The sequence below is a fragment of the Daucus carota genome, chromosome 2 (genome assembly GCF_001625215.2).
Source record: "Daucus carota subsp. sativus chromosome 2, DH1 v3.0, whole genome shotgun sequence".
Taxonomy (NCBI): Eukaryota; Viridiplantae; Streptophyta; class Magnoliopsida; order Apiales; family Apiaceae; genus Daucus; species Daucus carota.
Window position 1 is genome coordinate 24,823,359 of NC_030382.2, and position 18,571 is coordinate 24,841,929.

Below are 18,571 nucleotides of genomic sequence, written 5' to 3' on the forward strand. Positions count from 1 at the left end.
TAATCGGTGATTAATCGTAACTAATCACCGACTTTTAGATTGAGATAATAGATAGATAATAGATATGCAGGAGTGAGTACTTGTATCTAATTTCAATTGATGAAATATGCTGAATAAAATAAAGTTAGGAAAGTTGTCACTTATCAAAGATGAAGAAGATCCTGTTCGGATGATGTGCATGAACATCTATATAACTTACGTAATTTGATTACTTTCTCTGCCATCCACAATTTTGATCCATTTTTGGAGACATAATTTGTTTCATTACCTCTCTGTAGCGCTGCTAAAACAACACGTTAGTCTGGTTCTTAATGTGCAAATGTCAGCTGAAATCGGACTAATAAAACAAAGGTTTGTGAGGCGCAGATTTATTGAATTCTTGGTCTTTTGAAAGGACTAGCAGCACCAACAAAATAGCTTGATGATGAGAGTCAATAGTATATTTTAAGAATTGAACTCTCTCAGTCGTTGCAGCTAATTTTCGAATCCATTTCTTTGTAATGTAAATAAAATATGAGTGAATCTGGTCTTGTGATGTTATTAAGCACAAAGTAATTTTCTTTATACATGTATTCTTCACACTTCCTGATCCAACTTTGTCTTACTTCAATACTTTCGCATTCAGAATGAGAAGATTACTGCAGGCTCCACTCATGCACTACCTGGTTCACTTAAAAGTTTCCGCTTCTTTACCATCTGCTTTGAGCCACAGCCTTCAATTTGTCTAAATAATGTTAATAATAAATGAAACAAAATCTGCGATGACCAAAACTATTAAAAACACATCCACTTTACACTCATCTTGTTTTTTATATGAACGTAGCGAGAACAAGACTGGCCTTGGAACCTTATATACAGATAAAATATTCTGAAGCAATTATTTATTCTTAATTTAACTTCATACTCAGTCTTCATTCCTTTTCACTTGACGGTCATATACCATCTTGATCAGTAGAACAATGACGAACAGAAAAAAGAAGGAACCGATGAGGCAAACAGTAATGGCAAGGGCTAGTGAGTGGGACAACACCACATACGTTCCCGTGATGAAAGTCAACATCATTGCCACAATGGAAACAATATTGAGCCCAACTGATGCAGCATTAAGTTTCGAAACTTCGCGAGCATCTTCGTACATAGATTGAAGAAAATAGAGAAACAAAGAACATGTTGACAGTAGGAAAGCTAATGCATCCGATATCATGAATGCATTAAAAACGGTCTTTTTGCGGAGAACCACTAGTCCTTCGTCAATTTCTCCGCTTTGACGGAGACCGCCCGGCATTGTAAATCCTACGGTAAAGGTTACCGTGGTTATAAGTGCGGTAACTATGATTTGCGTGTTGGTCCTCTCTTTATACCTTTCCAGCTCCTTTTTCCTCCTGCGATGCTTTTCGTCCATAATGGATTTCTTAACAGTCTCAAATTTCACATCTTTTGCCTCTCGTATGCTTGGGAACAATCCACTTTTCCGGGAATATGATTTCCTCTTGTTTCTTATACGCCAAAACTTCCAGTGTTGATCAGTCACAATCTCGTCCAACATAATTTTTATTTGTGCCTATAGGGGGATCGAATAAGAGAAAATATCTTGTAACTTCCATTCATATATAAATATATTAAACAAGCGTACTGAAAATCTGTTTACATTACTGGTCCAATTTTGTAGTGGTCATTACTCTATAAGACAAGAAGCCTATATCAAGACTAGAAAAATAAATCAGTGAAAGGAAAAATAAAGCTTGTGTGCATACCTGATCAGCAATGATTTCTTCTTCAATATAAAAATGGTCCAAAGGAGTCAAATTGTTTTTGTTTCGGACCATTACATCAAGTTCCTTGTATTTTAAGAATTCAGGAACGAAACAGCCACGCCCGATGAGCAGATGAAGAGGTGTATTGCCACTATCATCCTGCTTATTCACAATCACATTGATATACTTGGGTGGACAATAGTTTAAAATCATTCGAATCATCTCCTTGTCACTTCGCAATGCTGCAATGTGCAGTATATTTTCACCCTTACTATTAACAGCAGGAATTGCTGAAGACGAAGGTGGCCACAACTCCATAAGAAGTATTAAGGTGGAAGTATATCCTTTCTCTGCTGCCACATGAAATGGTGTCGATACTCTCTCTTGGTACACAAATCGGCATCCAAACCTTTTTTGTGCAGATACTAAGACAGCAAGTACTGAGTCAAATTGGTGATATGCAGCATGGTGAAGTAATGTCCACCCCAGATCATCAGCAAAGTTTATATGACGGTGATCGCAATATACCACCAGCACCATGCCTAATACAGATTCTGAGAAGGGACATCAATATGGTTCAATATATTTAACAACCGGGTCAAGCCAAAATCACTTAATATCGAATAAAATTTGAAATTGAAGTTTTTAGAAATGAAAATCTAATTTCGGATCATTTCGGATGAATCGGGTGATTTATGGGTCACTTTCGGGTTTTGTATCAGTAAATCGAGTTGCACGTTTGGATCGGATTCGGGTCGGATTCGGGTCGTGTCTGATATTGCTAGCAAGTGAGTCACTCAATGTTGTGCAAAATTTTGATTTTTAGTTAAATGCACTTTAAACTAAATTTGTCTCTCTAATTAGTTAGATTATGTTATCTTATGATCATGCCAACACCGGTTTAAATTTTTTTTTTCTAAATTTTTTATTTATTACTCCTTCTGTCCCAGCAATTTGTATATAAATGGTTGGGACGACTAAGAAATTGTGTAATAAATGAGTAAAGTTAGATGAACAGTGGGTATAATGGTGGGACCTATTTATATTTAATTAATAGATTTGATATAATGGAGGAAAGTAGTGGGTGTAATAGTGTTTATATTATTATAGAATGGAGATAGTCAAAAAAAAAAAAGAGTTGGTGTAATGATATTTTATATTATAAAAGTTTACTACTTTGGAATGTATACAATTCGTGGTACATCCAAAAACGAAACTGTATACAATTCGGACGGAGGGAGTAGCTTAAGACCATTGACCCGTGCTAAACACGGCTTTAACTAAATTTTTTAAATTTATTATTTATTAAATATATAATATCTTTTTATTTGATTATATTATAATCCTTTTAATATATTTATTTAAGTTTAAATATATAAATCTTTCTATGTATAAATATTTGATCTTATTTTAAGTTTTGATTTTCTTATAAAAATTTATTATTAAATATATTTTGTAACATGAATTTATTTCAAAATGATATGTTTTATCTTGATAAAATCATTATATATTTTTTAATGATTTTTAAAGGGATGGAAAAAATCGGGTGACTTGAAGGATCTTTAATTATTAATAAAATTTAAAATTTTTAGTGTATAACTATATAGACTTGTAATATATAATGTTATGCGTAAAGAAAGTTCGGTGCTTAAAGGTCTTGTAGTCATAGTTATTTTAATAATTGTTTAACAAATTAATAGGTGAGTTTTTAAGTTAAATAAATTTACTTCAAAATTCTTTTTAAAGAAGTCTAACTAGTTATAAAGTTAAATAATTTTGAATCAAGATTGATTTTTTAGTTATCAAATTTTTTTGACAATATCTTGTATATTTTGATCCGTTATAATAAGCTACAATTTGGACAATTATTCTAAAACTAAAATTAATAGTGATGACCTTACAAAATATATATATATATATATATATATATATATATATATATTAGTGACGGTGGCTTCATTGATCATGGAGTTGCATTTGTCATGAAATGCTAATTATAACCAGCTTTTTCATTTTTATCGCAATCTTATGAAGGGTATGGGTAGAATTAAATTTTGTATTAATATGATTTTTACTAATAATATAAATATTGATCCTTTATTATTTGAATTCTGAAATATGATAGGAAAGTTATAGAGTTGTTTAATAAATTAATTTTTTTTGAGTTTTAAAAACCAACACAAATAATTTTTTAGAAATTTAATTCTTTTAGTGGTATAATCGTTACATTATAAAATGCCGGTAAAAAGGAGTCTTTTCACAGTAGTATAACCCTTTCTTTATTTGAATTCTGAAATATAATAGGGATTTTATAGAGTTAAATTTTGGGCTTTTTTTTATTTATAACCAAGTTTTCAATCTTATTTTCAAAAATACTACCTTCTCCAATCTTATTTTCAAAAATACTACCTTCTCTAAAATATTTTCAAAAATTATATATATATGAATTCCAAGGATAAGGTCGAAAATGACATTTGAAAATTGGAACTTGAAATCAGGAATTCAGTTGCATATGGTTGTATTCAGTTGATTCAATTGTAATCTAATGGTCCCGCCAGAGGCACCCATACATCAGTTGTACCTTACAGTTTTCAGTTGCATTTAGTTGCATATGAGGTTGCATATATGGTTGCATATGCAACCACCGTATTTTTGGAAAATAATTTTAAAAAGATAGTATACTTGAAAGATTTTAGAGAAGGTAGTATTTTTGAAAATAAGATTGGAGAAGGTAGTATTTCTGAAAATAAAGTTGAAAAAACAATATACAAGAATACCTTCCCTTAAATTTTAAATTAAATTGTTTGATTTATAGAAACCGAAACGAATAGTTTTGTTAGCGCTATAATTCAGTTGATGGTGTAATCGTCAAATTACAAAATCCTAACCAATATGAATTTTTTTATAGTATTATAATAATAGTTGGTCTAAAATAAAAAATATACGATGATAAACAAATTTTGCTATTTTGATATTTGATAATTCTCATATATATTAATAAAATACATGAATACTGCTAGTTAGGTAGATGTTAACCTTTTATTCTAAACTATCGTAAAAACCCGTGCGAGGCACAGACCTATATTTATAATTCATTATTAAAAATTATTATTTTGATTTTTAATTTTTTTTATAATATGTTTGATTTTATAAATTTGGTTTAAAAATCAGCTAAAATATTAATAATATCTTATTTGAGCTGGTATATAAAAAGATTTTTATGCTACTTGAATTAACGCAACATAATTTGTATACGAGAAGTTTATATTAATATTGATTTGTCTAGTACATTATTTGATTGAAATTTGATATTTAAAATTGATTTGATGTAATCACATGATCGATCATGTTTGACGATCATTAATAAAACTTTGGAGGACATGTATAGATATAAAAACATACTTAAATGAGTTAATCAAAATAATGTATATAATTTTGGTCATCTCTTTTTCTGTAGTTCCCTCTCACTAAAGTATAAAATCTTTAATACATCATATACATATTTAAATGTTTACAATCAGTTTGTCACTCGTCGATCGGACGATATATCGATCATCTGTCAATCGATCATCTGCTACTATATTATTACATTATCATCAAGTTAGCAGAAACATATTAATATATTACATGTTAATTTATTCTTTAACAATACATATGATAATTATTTATTCATCATTCATTTATTAGAGGTGTTTCGAAATTCAGCTGACTCTTAGTTGATATTCAAACTCAGACCCTTCTCCAAAATACCAATGTTACTTTTTGTGAACCGCACATAATTTGATTTTGAGTCTAATTGCGGTCATTTTGACAAAACTTGTTTCAAACTCTGAATAATTTGGATTAGACATTAAAAAGTATAAAAATATGAATATTTTTCAATAACGAACTGAAATAATTCAGTTTTAGTTCGATTATGGTAATCTTTTGATTTTTTTTGTATTTTTATCGAATAATGGAAAATTTGAATTATCGAAATATATTAACAAGATAAATTATTATCAATTTTATATCGTAATAGTAAACAATGGATTGCGCTCAAGAAAGAACTCATTCTTAAAATAGAACCATAGAATCATTAATGTTATGCTATAAAACCCTAATTCTTAAATAGATTTTCAATATCTAAATATAAATACATATTTTCTTCATCGTTGTGTGTGTTCAAAAATATTTTAAAATATAATATATAAACACAACACTTTTTGCATGTGCAGTTATGTTGCAGAACACTTATTGATACTAGAAGATTTCAAGAGTTTTTAGGTTACGCGTTCTAAGAGGAACATGACCCTAGTAACAATATATTTATAAAAATATAATTTAGTTTATTTTAATGAGTCATGAGTGATGAGTTGTACTATTTTTATTTCATATTTTATGTAGTAATACTTTGTAATTTTTTATGTAATTGCTTTTCAAGTCAGAGTTGAGCTCAATGGAGACCACAAATTTTGGAGTCCTTAGAGATTACAAGATCTACCGTTAAAAAATATGTCAATTAATGGACATGATTAAATATTCTTGTCCTGCATTTCTGGTAATATTTTTGTCCTGCATATCTAGTAAACAACAATTGCAGAACATTGTAGTTTGTAGAATAGATTCTTGGGATATCATGGCTTCAGTTGCTGCAAGATCATCGACATGAGTTTTAGTTTTAATTTAAAACTATCTTTGTAATTTACACTATTCTTATCCAGCATTTCAAGTAATGTAGTATTAATAATTTGTTCCGCATATTTGTGATATATTTAAGTGTTATTTTGTCTTGCAATAAATTCAATTCGTTGCAGGACAATAACGATGAGTTCAGTGCCAAGCATAGCAATGTCCAACTACATATTTGTTTTGTATGCAATTATTATTTCTATTTGTTAGGAATTCGGTGATTGAACACCAATATTATGGAATTATTATTTTATGTTCTGCAGGATTTAGGAGTTTTGCTTGTGGTTCACCGATTTAGAAGTGCAGGACAGGATACGAAGAGAAACGAATGTGCAGACAAATATGTGCATCCCTAGGATTGTAAAAAATGGATGGTTGTGATTAAGTCTCTAAAGCCTCCAAACAATATAATCTCCATAGAACTTTTCTTCTTTCAAGTAATATGGGTTGTGGGTTACAAAATTGTGGATGTTAATATTAGTGTTAGTAACTTGGATTGTAGCTTAATATTATTATTAGTAACTTAGTTTGAAACTACTAATTTTAATAAATTTTATTTATTTTATATTTTTTTCTAATTTGATAATAATTTTCTCTGTAAATATTCGGGTTTAACTGAAATATTAAATTTAACTCGATGTAATAACTGAAATTACTTTGGTTTTTAATTCGGTAGTGATTTAATTCGGTGCTTATTCAATATATCAGTTATTTAGGTATTTGATAATTTACCTCGATTTTTATCAAAAAATCAACCTACACACATATTCTTCTACACCTTCACATCCACTATCTCCACCACCACCACCACCAGCTGAATCGACAACGAAAACACATCTAGAGATTCTGAGTAGTTTCTGAAAATTTTCACTAAATCTGTAACACAGGTCACTAAATCCTAAAGAGAATATCATTAAATACTAAAAAGAATATCACTAAATTGAATTGGTTTTTAGTTTGTATTTAAGAGATGGTTTGTATTTGATCATTAACACACACACACACACACACACACACACACACACATATATATATATATATAGGCAATTGCTTAAATACAAACCACTAAAATAAACTAGAATAAAACCAAGAGAAACTATACCTAAATGACATCACCCACCCCCAATATGTCATCACCCACCCCCTATACGTCATCACCCACCTAGGGCCCAGCCTCGCCCCCATTTAATCCACCCGGGGCCAGCTAGGGCCTTGCCAAGCCTCTTCATAGGCCCAGGACAGGCTCTAGACAGCCTTAAGAGCCAAAATTTGGCCCTACCATGGTCCCCCTAGCCCCCCCGACCATACTAGGCCCCATCCCCGGCTCCAAAACCCTTAGCATTCTACTTAATCGCGTTGGTTTGTATTTAGTTTGTATTGAATTAGTTTGTGTGTATACACATAGGGTCCTACTTTAATACAAACTACTAGAACAAAAACTAAATGGAAACCAATGCGATTAAGTAGAATGATGCGGGTTTTGAGACCGTGATTGGATCCCGAGATGGGCCTAGACAGGATCTAGGTGGGGCCTAATAGGGCCGGGTCGGGGCCTTGTGAGACCATGATGGAGTCAAGGTTTGGCTCTTTAAGACTGTCTAGAGCATGTCCAGGGCCTCTAAGGAGCCTTGGCGAGACCCTAGCGGGCCCGGGGTGGATTGAGTGGGGGTGAGGGTGTTCCCTAGGTGGGTGTTGACATATATGGTTTCTATTTGAGCAATTGCCTACATATATATATAAATATATATACATATATTAAGAGTTGACATCTATACTATACAACTAATGTCAAAATATTAAAAGTTTGGTCGGTCAGTTGGTACTTGGGCCGAATTATGGGCCTACTTATATAATCAGTTATCCTTTTTAACTGAATTATTTCCTTTTATATATTTTTTAACTAAAAAAATCAATTTTTTAAAAAAACATTGGACAACTACCATTTTTAACTGAAACACATTATCTTTTTCATATTCCTAACTAAACAACCGATTTTTTCGAAAGAACACATGCAGCATACATATAAAAAAGATAATATTATTATATATAATTATTAATATACAACCAAATGATATGTTTAAACTGATTACATTAATATTATTTTTAGTTACTCCGTGTTATAACTTTAAAAGTAATATCATAAATCTATATTATATATTTATACTATACCATACTATATATTATTATTCTAGTAAAACCGAAATATTAATAGTTTGATTAGTCAGTCGAGTTTTATCACGAGTTCGGTATTATTCTACGAGTCTCCTTAATATATATCGTGTTCTAATAAACTTTTTTTTATTATCAATTAAGCCAGAATATTTAAAATATGCTGAATGAAAACTTGTTTGGTCTTTCTTTCTGAGAGCACAGTTTTTGAAAATATGCTGAATGAAAACTTTTTTTATCCTTCTTTCTTTGTGGATCAGGTATTCTTTGAGTTTGTCCAAAAACATCTGCCTTCACAGGCATCTGAAGAACAATTTGTTTCTTCACTACCACTGATGACTTCATCTCAGGGAGCCTTGGTAGTATATACAGGTATAGCTGGAAGTGTGTTAAACGTGAGTGAAGACAGGCAAACACCGAGCGAAACACATGCATGTAGGAAAGTGATACATCCTTTAGTGTTCGTGAGGTGAGTGCACACACTGACACTGATCTCCTACAAGAAGAATTTGCTGCTATTAAAGCTCAGCTTGAGATGATGGAAGCTGAGAACAAAAAGTTGAAAGATTGAGAGCTTGCCACATTCGAGCAGAAAGTTGCTAAGGATTCTTCCATTTCTTCTAAGGAAGACTTGAATGGTAAGATTGATGCACGATCTCTTCCAGAATTGATCGGAATCACACTCTTTATATGTCTAAATTTGAAAGCTTGGAGACTACACTGGCCAAAGTTCTTGAGTTTATCCGAAGCTTCAAATCTGGTACTAAAGATTCTGAGGAGGATCCCTCAACTAAGGGGGATAAGGACAAGGAAGACAGATGAGGAGGTTTTAAGGAAGGTAGCAACAAGGACATCTCTAAAGCAGCTTATGATAAGAACAAGATGATTAGTCCATATTTTTGCATATTTAAGTGCCTATCTTTTGTTTATTTTCGTAATATTAATCACTTATTTATTTTATTTCAGGAAATTGTAGATAAATAAAGAAAGAAGAGAAAGTGCAAATAAATGGAAGAAAAAGAAAAGAAAAGAAGAAAAAAAAAACAAAGAGAGTTGGCAAGTAAGGGGGCACATGGAGGGCTATGATCTACCCAACACATAAGGCTCATGGATGGACAAGATTTAGCCACCCTACCCCTAAACCCTAAATCTTTAGCTATAAATTCCCCCATCTCTTTACTTGTAACCACCTTCTTTTTAACCTAGTCTTTTCCTAGTTGGTAGGTAGTATAGTGCAAGATCTTCTTTTGCTCTCTCAATTTCATACCATATTTGTAAACACTTTTTATTTTAGTGCAAATCTTCTTTTAGCTTGATCTTGTATTGTCTCTATTTTCCTGCTCCTTGTGGCATATTCTTCTTAGTACCACCATATGCCTAAGGGCTTTTGGGAATGGGAGAAGCCTTCTAGTTTAGTGAGATTTTATGATTGCTTAAATTAGTCGTTAAAGCTCTTTTAAATCCTAGCACAAAATTAGTTTGTGTTAGGGTTTTAAATGTTAAAGCCCAAAATTCTTCAATTTTAATTTTATTACTTAAGTTGCAAAGTAGCGATTAATATGTGTTAAAATTCTTTTAACGAATCTTTTTGCTTTGCTTTTGGTTTACTACTAGTTTTAGTAACAAAACCCACCTGCTCTGTTTTTCTTCCAAGACAAAACCCCTCGCCCCTGTGTTTCAATTAAAACACCACCATTCCCCTCTTCCCTTTTTCTTACTGCATTATGTTTCTTCTTTTTGATTCCACCCGTTTTCTGTGTTTGAGTTCTGTCACCGAGTTGCCGAGTCGACTCGCCGTGTAGTTGGGTTTCGTGATTTGCTGAGTTTGCTGGGTTTAGAATCTGAGTTCTGTCCGAGTCATGCAATGAATATTTTACTGAGTTTTGTGTCTACTTTGTTTTCGATTTGTTTAGTCCGATTTTGTAGTCCTGTAGCTGAGTTCGAGTATCGCTCCGAGTCACCAAACCGAGTGTAGTTGGTTCGAGGGCCGAGTTACCGAGTATTTGTGTTCTGTGTTTCTTTGTTTCGAGTCTGTTCCGTAGTTCTGTTGCTTTGTTCTGTTTCTCGCTAAGTTTCGTCCTTTGTTTTGCTGAGTTTCTATATGTTTCTAAGTTAGCACCGAGTCACGCGTTGCCCTCTGTTCTGTTCTTCATTTTGGTTAAGTCGAGTCTACACCGAGTCCAAGTCAAGAGTTTGTCGTTGCTGTTTGTTCGATGCCTTTTACTGGTTTTTGATCTGAATCACTCCGTTTGTGTTGGTTTCTTTGAAGTCTGGTCTGAGTTCTGCGTTAGTTAATTTATTTGTTCGAGTTATCGAGTTCTACTGAGTTTTCGCTGATAAGTCTATCGAGTTTGGCTGTGTAAATTGGAGCTTAGAAGTATCTTTGCTGCTGAGTTGGTTTCTTTCCGAGTCCGTTGCAATCGAGTCAATGAACTGAGTTATCGAGTAGCTGGGTTTTTGCTACTCTGTTTCGTGTTTTGCTGAGTCATTAATCTGGGCTTGCTGTGTTTGAGTCGTATTTTGTTCTAGTTTCTGCGTTTTCATTTGGACCGGGCACTGATTTTTGGTTGAGTATGGAGTTCTTTATTTACTGCTTTGAATTTTTTTCCAGCCGATTTATTTGCTAGCTCAAGTATTGGTTTTAGTTTTCTTCTGGTCGCAATCTTTGCTCATTTTGTTTTTAATCGAATTAAGCTGCATTATTTACTAAATTTATAAATGAAATTTGGAATTTACTTTGATTTTCCAAGGAATGTTTCTCAAATTCATTTTACTACTTTAGATTTAATTTAGATAAAGCCATTTTCAGCACTTAAATGTTCTAATCCGCCTAGGTTAATATTAAAGAATTGCAAAAAATAATTTAATCTCTGTGGACGAATCTTTAAATTACTATAACGTATTCGTGCGCTTGCGATTTAAAGGTATTATTTCTAGCACATCAAGTTTTTGGGGCCGCTGCTGGGGACTATAATTAATTTTTCGCACCTTTATTTTTAATCTTTCGGATTAGTTTGTTTCTCACTTTTTATTTTTATTTCGAGGAATTTGGAGAAATATTCAGGAATCATGGAGTAAAGTGGACAAATTTTGCTCGGATTTGGAAGCTTGCTTTGGTAACTGTATCTCTCCACCTTTATCTTTCGTCTCTATTTAGAAAATCACAAACAAATTTGAAAATTGAAAATCACAAACAAATTAAAAATTTTAAAATCCAAAAATATTAGTTAGAAATACATGTGTTGCATCATGCATTTAATCACTTAGGAGCACATCATCTAGATTTTAATTTTTTGTTTTTAAATTTTCGTACCTATAATTGTGGTGATCGCTGTGGAGGACCCCAAGGTACGTTAATTTCTTCTTTTCTTTAGATTAGAACACGTAGTGTAGAAGTATCCATAATTGTTTATCGCTTTTATTATCTCATTGCGTGGAGCATTATTCAAATAAATCTTAAGGGCATAACGACTCATAAGATAAGGGAAGGGATTTCATCACTCTTTTCTTGGCCCACAACAATTTAATTCTTCATTTGCATTTCCCTAGCCTTTTAATAAAATTGAATTAGACGTTAGCCCCTAGGATTTCGCGCTCAATTGGGAAGGTACCTAAAAGACGAGGTAATCTTTAATTATTCCGACTCTTCGGTGTCTAAGGCTAGCGAAAGCTTACCTGGCCGATTAAGGTTTGGTGTCTAAGCGCGGAGATTGGCCTCTTGGCAATGCCTGCTCCAAACTGGCCAAACCGGTCCGAATAATCATTGATTTATCGAGTTTTTGGTGGTCCTTACAGTTAGGAGCAAGGTCTAGTCATTTTATTAGGAAACCATAAAATTAGGTTTTTCTTTTCCCTTTTACACCCTTTCTTTTGTGTGTTTTAATTTTTAGCACTTATTTGCTACGTGTTTACTATCTAGTTTATGCGAACTACTTGGGTTAGGAACGAATCGTCTAGATTAGTTAGACCGATAATCGAAATTCCTTCTTCGTCCTCTTCGGACTCCGAACCCCTAGAAGTTCCAGAACCGATAGTTAGCATGGCGTTGTCTCTTAAAGACCGTTGTTACCCGTCCTGTTCCGCTCAACCATCGTGCATCAGCCTTCCTCCCGTTAATGGGAATACTTTCGAGATTAAGGCACATCACATTAATTAGTATGTTGCCTAAGTTTTTAGGGAGTGAAGGTGAGGATCCGTACCTTTTTATTCAAGAATTTGAGGAGGTTTGTGGTTTACAAAAACTCCAACAATTGAGTGAGGACTCCATTAGGCTTAGACTAATCAACTTCGCTTTAAAAGAAAACGCTAAAAAATGGTTGTATAGTCTTCCTATTAATTCTATTTCCACTTGGGAGGGGTTTGTGATAGTGTTTCTTAAAAAGTATTTTCCAAACCATAGGACTACTCGAATTACAAATGAAATAAATCAATTTCATCAAAGGGAAAATGCGTCTTTTTGGAAATTCTTTGATCGTTTTAAAAATCTCCTATCACAATGCCCCCACCATGGAATAGAGAAATGGAGACTTTGCAAAATTGTTTACGAGGCCTTAAATAGTCAAACCACCGCTTTATTAGAGTCTATGTGCCAAGGCAAATTCATGGAGAAAGATGAGGACCAAGGCTGGGTATTTTTCCAGGACTTAACGGAAAAGACGATGTTGTGGGAGTCAACTAGGGAACCCAAAAAGTCGATCGAGTCGTCTAGCTATAGGGGTTTGCACTCGATAGGAAACAATGTGGCAATCGATGCCAAATTAGCTACCCTAACTAGGAAACTCGAAGCTTTAGAAACTAGTAAATCTCCCCCACAAATGTCCATGTTCCCTAATTATAATTTTCAAAATCCCGGAACCCAACCTTCGCACGAGTTTGAGCAAGTAAATGCTATGTTCCAAAATCCTAAGAATGACGCGTTTGCACCAACTTACAACCCCGGGTGGAAGAATCACCCGAATTTCTCGTGGAACCAAGGGAAAAATGTTCAAACTCCACAACCCAATTTTCAAAGGCCCAATCCTAGTCCTTTTCCTAATTATCAAAACCCGAGTCAAGCCCCGTTGAATCCTCCCGGTTTTAATGTTTCGGATAAACGTCTTAATTCTTTGGAAAAGAGTTTGGAAGCCTTAGTGAAATCTCAAACTAATTTGACTCAATCTCAACAAACTTTCATGACAACCCTAACCCAAGATAGGCAACTTTTGCATTCTAATGTGCAAGCCGTTTCTAAGTTAGAGGCCCAATTGAGTCAATTAGCTAGCACGTTGTGTGAGCGAGAGAAGAACAAGTTTCCAAGTCAACCCGAGGTCAATCCTAAGTTTCCTCTCAATCAAAGACCTCACGAGAATGTTAATGCGATTAACTCTCTAAGGTCGGGAAATCAAGTGGATAACAAAGTTGGTGAGCAAGTAAATGAAAATGAGGAGTCGATTCCTAAATTAAACCCTTCTTTGCCTAGCACTATTTATGATAAGCCCGAATGTTCTAGAGTCCGTAAGTCTCTGAGTGAACCTAGTCCTGGGCCCATCTCTCAAAAGCCCAACGAAGAAGTTTACAAGCCAAGGGTTCCTTACCCACAAAGGCTCATTCGCCCTAAACAATCGGCCAAAATGGAACAAATCTTAGAAGTTTTCAAATAAGTCAAGATAAACATTCCTCTTTTAGATGCCATTCAACAAGTTCCTTCTTATTCTAAGTGTCTAAAAGATTTGTGTACCCATAAGAGAACCACCCATGTTCCTAAGAAAGCATTTTTGACCTCGCAAGTAAGCTCGATTCTCTCGAATCAAATTCCCGTGAAATATAAGGACCGCGGTTGTCCTACAATTTCTTGTGTCATAGGCAATACTTTCGTGGATAAGGCTCTACTTGATTTAGGAGCGAGTGTGAATCTTCATCCGTTCTCGGTCTACCAAACCCTAGGATTAGGGGATCTCAAGACCACCAATATGACCCTTCAACTTGCCGATCGTTCTATTAAAATTCCAAAGGGAATTATTGAGGACGTGTTGATCAAAATCGGTGACTTTATCTTTCCCGTTGACTTTATTGTTCTTGACACCCGTCTAAATCCTAAGAACCAAATTCCTATCATTTTAGGACGACCTTTTCTTGCTATATCCAATGCCTTAATCAATTGTAGGAATGGTTCAATGAAACTCACATTTGGAAACATGACCATTGACTTAAACATTTTCAACGTAGGAAAAGAACCCAATGAGCTTTATGGACAACCAATGGGGGTCAATGTGGTCAACAAGTTTGTCACATGGTCTAGTTTTGAGGATAGTGAGATTGAGTCTCTTCTCAACGAGGATTTCAGAGTCAACCAAAAGAACAAAAGGGAATATCATGAGTCGTTGAAAGAGTTGACCAAGGAGGAGTTGTTAGGAGAATTGAACGACATCTGTTCAAAATGAGAAACTCCACCCGAGATTGTTAGCATTAACCCTAGGCCTGATTTTGAGAGTCGTGTTGGTGAACAACCGACATTTGACTCATTGTTCCATCATTCACATAGCGCCTTAGGAAAGGATGACGTCGTTTCTTACATCGTTACTAGTGATTTATCCCATGACCAAAATTTCATTGTCTCTAATTTGCTTGATAATAAAGAAGCATTAAGTTGGTTTATGGAGAACATTAGTGACACTTGTCCTTTAGGGGTGAACGACTGTCATGTGCTAGAGAAAGTCTTCGTGCCCCAAAATTTTCGCACACATTTTGACTCTTTCTCGAAGCTTCCTCCCATCTTTCCTTCCGGAATTGGTTGATTCGGTTCTTTCTTAGAACCTTCCCTAATGAAGTTCAGGTATGGGGAAGGAAATGTGTGCGTGCGTGGGTCGTGTATGTGTTTCAGTAGTTAATGAAAATCCTCTTCATCTCCTATTCAGGTATTTTTCCTCTTTACTCTTACATTTTAATTCTCCCTTTTGCATACATTGAGGGCAATGCATGATTCAGGTATGGGGAGGGCTTTAGTGTAATTCTTAAAAAAATGAAAAACCCTAAAAATGAAAAATTAGAAAATCCAAAAATAGAGATACTTTTAGCTAAGTTGTCTTTCCCTCACTCGAACTTTAGGAGTAGTTGGTGTTTAGCATGTTTTGAAAAGTATATATATATATATATATGTAGTGTCTTTTAGATAATTTGAACGTAGTTGAGTAAAGTTGTCTTTTTGAAACTTGCATCGACCGATTTGTACTCTAAATTCCAAGATGGCACACACGTTTGCACAAGACCTTTGATGGAGAGATTGTCTAGTGATATTATTCGATATCTGAAAGAGAACCCACATGTTGAAACAATGTCGAATCGAACCTTTGCGAATAGAAAAAAAATAAAAAAAATGAAATAAAATAAACTACTTCAATACCCATTGTTCTTTATAGATAAAATCTTTAGATAAATGGGCAAAAGTAGATTGGCTAGCCTCGTTTTGTGGCCTTTGTTACTCGAGTTATTAAGTCCGTCGGGGGATTTCAAAACCTAGTGCCCTAAGACCGTTTAGTTTGGAAGTCACTGACCTAAAGCTCGCTACATGGGTAACATTGTTTGCCTAAGAAAACAGACAAAATAAAGTCAATGCAAAAAAAAGAAACAAAAGAAAGAAAAAAAAAAGAAAGAAGAAGAATAAGAGTTTGTGATGTTTGGCTAGATATTTGTTTCGATAGAGATTTGGTCAGTTCAAAATTGGTTGAAAAAGAGAAAATGTTCTTAGAAAATTAGGATCCATTAAAGGCCTTAAATTACTTACACTCCTTGGATTTTTAGTAAATTTTTATATCGAATCAAGTAGATTAGAGGCAACTATATCTTGATTATTAGTAAAAGAGTCTTTGAGTCGTATTTTCCTTAAAAACACTTTTTGTTAACACCAATGAAATTAGAGTAGAGTCGAGTAGGATGCTTGCTAGAATGTCTCGAAGATTTTATGGGTATATCTTATGTAAACCCTTAGGAGACAAAACTCCTCTTGTAGAGATCGTCTACGAGTTTAACGGGTTGGTGAACCTAAAATCACCCGTTACGCCTACGAAAAGGAGCCTAGGACTTGCATTTAGTTTTCTTAGTTTATTTTCTTTTCTTTTGATTTTTACTCGAGGACGAGCAAAAGATAGGTATGGGGAAGTTTGATTAGTCCATATTTTTGCATATTTAAGTGCCCATCTTTTGTTTATTTTCATAATATTAATCGCTTATTTATTTTATTTCAGGAAATTGTAGATAAATAAAGAAAGAATAGAAAGTGCAAAAAAGAGGAAGAAAAAGAAAAGAAAAGAAGAAAAAAAACAAAGAGAGTTGGCAAGTAAGGGGGCACATGGAGGGCTATAATCTACCCAACACATAAGGCTCATGGATGGACAAGATTTAGCCACCCTACCCCTAAATCCTAAATCTTTAGCTATAAATTCCCCCATCTCTTTACTTGTAACCACCTTCTTTTTAACCTAGTCTTTTCCTAGCTGGTAGGTAGTATAGTGCTAGATCTTCTTTTGTTCTCTCAATTTCATACCATATTTGTAAACACTTTTTATTTTAGTGCAAATCTTCTTTTAGCTTGATCTTGTATTGTCTCTATTTTGTTGCTCCTTGTGGCATATTCTTCTTAGTACCACCATATGCCTAAGGGCTTTTGGGAATGGGAGAAGCCTTCTAGTTTAGTGTAGATTTTATGATTGCCTAAATTAGTCGTTAAAGCTCTTTTAAATCCTAGCACAAAATTAATTTGTGTTAGGGTTTTAAATGTTAAAGCCCAAAATTTTCAGTTTTAATTTTATTACTTAAGTTGCAAAGTAGCGATTAATATGTGTTAAAATTCTTTTAACGAATCTCTTTGCTTTGCTATTGGTTTACTACTAGTTTTAGTAACAAAACCCACCTGCTCTGTTTTTCTTCCAAGACAAAACCCCTCGCCCCTGTTTTTCAATTAAAACACCATCATTCCCCTCTTCCCTTTTTCTTACTGCATTACGTTTCTTCTTTTTGATTCCACCCGTTTTCTGTGTTTGAGTTCTGTCACCGAGTTGCCGAGTCGACTCGCCGTGTAGCTGGGTTTCGTGATTTGCTAGGTTTAGAATCTAAGTTCTGTCCGAGTCATGCAATGAATCTTGTACTGAGTTTTGTGTCTACTTTGTTTTCGATTTGTTGAGTCCGATTTTGTAGTCATGTAGCTGAGTTCGAGTATCGCTCCGAGTCACCAAACCGAGTGTAGTTGGTTCAAGGGCCGAGTTACCGAGTATTTGATTTCTGTGTTTCTTTATTTCGAGTCTGTTCTGTAGTTCTGTTGCTTTGTTATGTTCCTCGCTAAGTTTCGTCCTTGGTTTTGCTGAGTTTCTGAATGTTTCTAAGTTAGCACCGAGTCACGAGTTGCCCTCTGTTTTGTTCTTCGTTTTGATTAAGTCGAGTCTACACCGAGTCCAAGTCAAGCGTTTGTCGTTGCTGTTTGTTCGATGCCTTTTACTGGTTTTTGATCTGAATCACTTCGTTTGTGTTGGTTTCTTTGAAGTCTGGTCTGAGTTCTGCGTTAGTTAATTTATTTGTCCGAGTTATCGAGTTCTGCTGAGTTTTCGCTGTTAGTCTATCGAGTTTGGCCGTGTAAATTGGAGCTTAGAAGTAGCTTTGCTGCTGAGTTGTTTTCTTTCCGAGTCCGTTGCAATCGAGTCAATGAACTGATTTATCGAGTAGCTGGGTTTTTGCTACTCTGTTTCGTGTTTTGCTGAGTCATTAATCTGGGCTTGCTGTGTTTGAGTCGTATTTTGTTCTAGTTTCTGCGTTTTCATTTGGACCGGGCACTGATTTTTGGTTGAGTATGGAGTTCTTTATTTACTGCTTTGAATTTTTTTCCAGCCGATTTATTTGCTAGCTCAAGTATTGGTTTTAGTTTTCTTCTGGTCGCAATCTTTGCTCATTTTGTTTTTAATCGAATTAAGCTGCATTATTTACTAAATTTATAAATGAAATTTGGAATTTAC

The 18,571-nt window shown here is 34.2% G+C and overlaps 1 protein-coding gene across 2 annotated transcripts in view; it reads right to left on the bottom strand.

The window, feature by feature from the left end:
• Positions 1 to 762: 762 nt before the first annotated feature.
• LOC108208776 (protein ACCELERATED CELL DEATH 6) overlaps positions 763 to 18,571 on the bottom strand; it is a 29,480-nt gene continuing 11,671 nt past the window's right edge. For both annotated transcript variants that reach the window (XM_017379302.2, XM_017379303.2), the window contains exons 3-4: positions 1,755 to 2,308; positions 763 to 1,561 (exon numbers count right to left, since the gene is read on the bottom strand). In XM_017379302.2, coding sequence (XP_017234791.1) covers positions 905 to 1,561; positions 1,755 to 2,294 — 1,197 coding nt within the window. In that variant the 5' untranslated portion in view covers positions 2,295 to 2,308 and the 3' untranslated portion in view covers positions 763 to 904. The remainder of the gene's footprint in view (positions 1,562 to 1,754; positions 2,309 to 18,571) is intronic.